This window comes from Orycteropus afer, unplaced genomic scaffold, assembly GCF_000298275.1.
Source record: "Orycteropus afer afer isolate SDZICR_OR568_19922 unplaced genomic scaffold, OryAfe1.0 scaffold00178, whole genome shotgun sequence".
Taxonomy (NCBI): domain Eukaryota; kingdom Metazoa; phylum Chordata; class Mammalia; order Tubulidentata; family Orycteropodidae; genus Orycteropus; species Orycteropus afer.
In genome coordinates this window covers 353,796-359,618 of record NW_006921765.1, presented here as the reverse complement: position 1 = coordinate 359,618, position 5,823 = coordinate 353,796, and the positions used below count along the sequence as shown (strand labels likewise).

The 5,823-nt window shown below is 39.9% G+C and overlaps 1 protein-coding gene across 1 annotated transcript in view; it reads left to right on the top strand.

Annotated features, from left to right (window-relative positions):
* Window positions 1–4,217, top strand: part of FLI1 (Fli-1 proto-oncogene, ETS transcription factor) — a 133,058-nt gene extending 128,841 nt beyond the window's left edge. Inside the window, exons 7-8 of the mRNA XM_007947224.2 lie at window positions 2,196–2,243; window positions 3,688–4,217. Of these exons, the coding sequence (XP_007945415.2) occupies window positions 2,196–2,243; window positions 3,688–4,217 (578 nt within the window). The remainder of the gene's footprint in view (window positions 1–2,195; window positions 2,244–3,687) is intronic.
* The last annotated feature ends 1,606 nt before the right edge of the window (window positions 4,218–5,823 follow it).

Sequence of the window (5,823 nt, the reverse complement as noted above, 5' to 3'; positions counted from 1 at the left end):
GGATTTCTGTCTGTAGATTTAGAATCATTTCTAATTTTTCATTTGTCATTTTGTTCTTGTATTTTCTTCCAAAATTCTTCTAGGGTTTTTTCTGTGTTTTCTTTGATCTGTCTCTCAATCCTTTGAAGATACCTAAAGGTAATTCTTTTGAACTCCTTATCAGAGAGTTCCAATGCTGCTTCTTTCTCAGGGATGTGTTCTGGGTCTGTATTGTGCTCCCTTGTTTCTACCACTTTATCCTGCTACTTTGTGTGGACTGTGATGGTCTGTTGTCTCCGAGGCATCATGGCATTGTTATATTTAGATCTCTGTTAACTGTTTGTGAAGAGCAGCCAGGGGTGATTCAGGCTCTTCTTGGTGGTTGTTTATCGTTGGCCCATTGGTGGAGAAGGAAGTGGTGGCTCTCACTCAGTAAGTGAAGCTGCAGGAGGTATGGGTATAATTATGTTGTATGGGGCTGTTGCTGTCTTCTACTCAGTTAGATAAAAATAACAATTGAATAACCATCAAAAAAGTAAAAGCAAATGGACAAGATATACACCATGTAATTACTCTGGAATAGTAACTAAAAAAAGGGAAAAAGAAAAAAAGCAGAAATATCTGGGGAGAGGGCATTAAGAGAAAAAGGTGTAGAAAGAGAATAATGAAGAAAAAAATGGGAAAAACACAAAAAGAAAAACAAGGAATGGGGTTAACCATGAGAAAGAAAAAAGAAAAAAAAAAATGCAACCAGGAACAGGGAAAAGAAAAAAAGCTGAAAACTGGAACCTGGGAGGGGAAGAATAAAGAATAACGGTAAAAAGGACAAAACTAGTAATAATATTAGTAGTTTTAAAACAGACCAAAACAAACAAACTGAAAAACAGAAAAAAGAAATAAAAACATTAGGGCAGGATGGGTCAGAGCACCCAGCTCCATCTGAGCACAAAGACTGGGGTGGAGTTCCTGAGGGCCCAGAAGGTGGGTGAGAGTGAGGGATGGTCACACCTTTCTAGTCATCCGGAACGTCCTTGGGGTTACTGGCAAGTGAAGCCTGTTCTTAAGTCCCTGGAATCTGGGAGAATGCTGTCACTTTAAATATCCAAAATGGTCAAGCTGCTTGTAAACATTCAAAATGGCTGCACCCTCCAGACAGACAGAAGTCCACAGCTCATCCCGCCATCCTCTTTGTTGCTTTCCCTTTTATTCCCCAGCCCCCAGCACAGTCCTCCCTGCTGTCCCTGGCTAGCAGGGCTGATTTTTGGGTTACTTCTTAGGTCTTACCACCACTCGGCAATATCCAAGCTGTCTGTGCCGTCAGGATCACTGCCAGACCGCAGCTCCGTATGTCTCCTTTTTTGGTGTTTTCAAGCAAATTCTTCTGCTAGTTGAGGTTTAGTCCACTTCTATATCCTTCCCTTCAAGGCTCAGGGGTGCAGATGGTCTTCTGTATCTGTGTTAATTGGTTCCCCTTTTCTTTGTTGAAGAGGGTCTGTCCAGTCTTTTCTGCCTTTTCTACCATCTTACTGGAACTGACCTGATATCCAGAAATTGTCCAACAGGTTACTTAGTTGATGGCTTAGCTGAGGCTAGAACCCAAGCTGCTTATTTTCAGTTATATGTTCTTTATTGTACATCAGAGCAACAATTTTTTTTAGACTTTAAGCCCATTCAATCCTTTCAATTATTATTTGTATGATTGAATGTTAGCCAGCTCCTTTTCAAATGTTTTCATTACTTTGTTTTGGGTAATGACAGCATTAACTATACACTTTGTTGTTGTTGTAGTTATGTGCTGTCAAGTTGGACCCAACTCATAGCAACCCCTCCTTGGGTTTCTGAGGCAGTATCACTACAGAAGTAGATTGCCTCATCTTCCTTCTGACAAGTGGTTGGTGAGTTTGAACCGCCAGCCTTCTGGTTAACAGTCAAGTGTCTTAGGCACTGTGCTACCAGAGCTCCTAACTATACACTTTAGACCCTTGATATGAAAAAGTGGTACCATTACTATGTTGTTTCTCTAATTTTGGGGATGAAAACTGTAACTGTGATCAGGATCTTTGAGATGTATATGTAAAGGCAGTAAAGTTTTCTGAATCAGACTTTTCTATGTTATTGAAATAATAGTATAAACGCTTGGGGTTTTGTTATTGTTGATGCTGCTGTTTTTATATTTTTGAAAACAGTGAGACAAATTTCTCTTTTGATTTCCTTAGATCCATATCAGATCCTGGGCCCGACTAGTAGTCGTCTAGCCAACCCTGGTGAGTTCTTCTTGACCTTCATCTTTCTAGAATGTTCCATTGTTTTGTGAAGTCACAGAGACCATTCTCCTAAATCCAGTCACATGACATGACATTTCCTTAAAATGTGCTCTCAGCACATGTTTCTATAGTGTGCAAATGAAAGGTCAAGGCTTGTTACCAAGTAGCAATGTTCTTCAGCTGAGGATGTTCCTGGAGAACAAACATATGAGCACTGCATATCTATCACTGGGTTTTAGATGAGTGATAAAGACCAAAGGTAAAAGTTTCAGTAGGGAAAGACGGGGAGAAAGGAAACACTTCCAATGAGTTCTCAGTTACCTCTCCAATGCAAGGAGTAAATGGAAGAATCTTGAAAAATGTTTTATTCTTGACTTTAGAAAGTACTGCAGAATTATCTGGCATTAGAGAAAAGTTACAGATAATGTAAATTTGATGTTGTACTTTAAGGGTTTATTATTAAAAATAACCTTCAACTAGGTTCTTCTAAAATATGACCATTGAGAGTGTGAGCTAACAGACCATTTGCAATAATAAACATCTTCCTTTCTCAGTTAACGTAGTGCTGTCAGGGTATCTCAGCCCCTTCTTTAGTATCTGACTGTCTCTGTTGAGAGAGGACAGATGCTGTACAACTCTGTCTTCTGTAATTTTCCTCTCTGCCAAAGTCCTTCTCTCTATAATCTATAGCTGAGAGCTAAGCACTAAGACTGCTAAGGTACAATCTGGATGTGGATCAGTCTCAGGCCTGTGCCCACACTTTCTCCTTATAATTGTGACACCTCTCTCAGGACCTGGCCTACAGCTCTCTTCACACTGCCAGGGAAGACCCTTGGAGTACATCACCACCAATAGAAATTAGACAGTGAGTCAGGCCTTCCTAAAAGAAGAGATTAAAAAGGCTTGCCAAAAGGAGGGAGGGGATGGTTTGCCCAAGGTCACACAGCTAGTTCTGGGCAAAGCAAGAACCTCCTTTACATGTCCCACTTCCCTTGGTGGTGCAGTTAATATGCTTGGCTGCCAACTGAAAGATTGGAGGTTGGAGTCCCAGAGCCATCTCAGAAGAAAGGCCTAAAAATCTACTTCTGAAAAATCAGCCATTGAAAATCCTCTGGAACTCACTTCTACTCACTCTGTCATACATGGGAATCAACATTCGCATATATGACAGAGTAGACATGTCAATACATGTCATAGTGGGAATCAACTCATCAGCACCTGGTTTTGGGGAGACAAATTATCTTAAGATCCAACCATATTATATCAATCTCAGTAGCAAGCCAAAAAGCAAAGGAACAATGATAAAAAGGGGTTGTCAAATAAATTGAGTCTAACAGGAAACATTCTTAGAAGGGATGTAAGGATACCTTTATTTAGGGAACTGGGTTCTGACTTCTCTCTGCTGAGATATCCTATCTTCTCCTGTTTGCCTCTCTGCCTGCAGGAAGTGGGCAGATCCAGCTGTGGCAGTTCCTCCTCGAGCTCCTTTCTGATAGTGCCAATGCCAGCTGTATCACCTGGGAGGGCACCAATGGGGAGTTCAAAATGACGGACCCCGATGAGGTGGCCAGGCGCTGGGGGGAGCGGAAGAGCAAGCCCAACATGAATTACGACAAGCTGAGCCGGGCCCTCCGATATTACTATGACAAAAACATTATGACCAAAGTGCATGGCAAAAGGTATGCCTACAAATTTGACTTCCATGGCATTGCCCAAGCCCTGCAGCCTCATCCGACTGAGTCATCCATGTACAAGTACCCTTCTGATATTCCCTACATGCCTTCCTACCATGCCCACCAACAGAAGGTGAACTTTGTCCCCCCCCACCCCTCCTCCATGCCGGTCACTTCCTCCAGCTTCTTTGGAGCAGCATCACAATACTGGACCTCCCCCACTGGTGGGATCTACCCCAACCCCAATGTCCCCCGCCACCCTAATACCCACGTGCCCTCACACTTAGGCAGTTACTACTAGAAGCTTAATCACCGATGGCCTTCTAGCCGAAGCCCTACCCCTCATACTCCTGGGATCATACTCCTGGACTTTAAAGACATATGTGGCCTTGAAGAGAAAACAAAACTGGATGTTCTTTCTTGTTGGATAGAACTTTTGTATTTGTTCTTTAAAAACAACTTTTTAAAAAATGTTGGTAACTTTTGCTTCCTCTACCTTCAACAAAGAGATGGATAATTCCATGGGCCAGTACTCCAGTTTGGATTCTCAACCTCCTATCATCTTATGAATTAAACATTTAGATTACTGGAATGGTTTTATAGAGTTCTGGGAAAGAAACTGTAAAATCTCTTTATATTTTTATGACCAGAGTAGTTTCTTAACAACACACGGGTCTCATCATGGACTTTGTAGGGTTCAAAATGATAAAGAATCATGGGCTTATTCAGTCATGTTCTGGTTTGAGTATTAGTGAAAAAAGAGGCAGAAGCTTATAATAGTATTTTAGGAGGATTCAGTGGATGGCAACTGGAACATTGGCTGTAAGGTCAGTGAGAACTCAACTGGAATTTAAAAGAAAGAACTTGTGTGTATTTAAGAAGCCATGGGCATTGCAAAATCCCTCTCAGTGGACAAGATGCACTAGGCTGACCATTCTCTCTAGAAATAGTCAAGATAGAAACTACAGAATTTTAATGCAAATACAGACATTACTTAAAGACAGAGAAATTAAATAGCTTTTTTTTTTTTTTTAATAATAATGACAGTAGGTCCCAGAACTTGAAAGAGTCTTAGGGATTTCTAAACACAAGCAGATTCGCAAGCGCTGTGCGTTTGTCAGACCATCAGTCCAGGGTCAACCAACCAAAGGCAACTTACTGTATAAATTATGCAGAGTTATTTTGCTATATCTCACAGTATTAAAAATAAGTAAATAAAAAATTAAAAAGAGTAAATAAACGAGTTGACCTCGGTCACAAATACAATTTTACTATCAAATCAGTCATTGTTATTTTTTTAAGTGTAATTTGTACATCTTTTGTCAATGTGTACATTTGGGCTATTTGTACGTTTTTATAGCTGGTTTTAAAAAAGCATAATGTGACTATTGTGGAAAAGAAAACAGGACGTTTGAGTCTCCAACTTAGTAGAAAGAGAAGCACTGGTTATTTAACGGGAGTGCACAAGGAAGTAAAAGCAATCCATTTAAATCTGTAATGCTTGGAAATGTTTGTAAATAACAGGACTACGATAATCACAACTTGGAAAAAATACAACAAAACTTCCCCTTGTGGATACGAGGGGTCTGCCTGCTTTATATATGCAATATATTTTTTAGATATTAAAATATATATAATTTTTCAGGTAATCGTTGACTTTTTTTTAACTATATTAAGTGTTAAGCTGACAACTGTCAATGAAGACTATGTTGTAAAATAATTTGACTAAATAAATTGTGCCTTCTTCTCTCAGAAATGATGATACTGTTTTCTTATTTACCTCCCATTAGGTCAAAGGGTTTTCCCAGGTGAAATTTTCTGTTTACCCTTGCACCATCAGGAATTTTTCAAATGTACACTACAATCCAGCAGAAAGTACAAAATCAATGTATTTTGTTGGTGGTTTT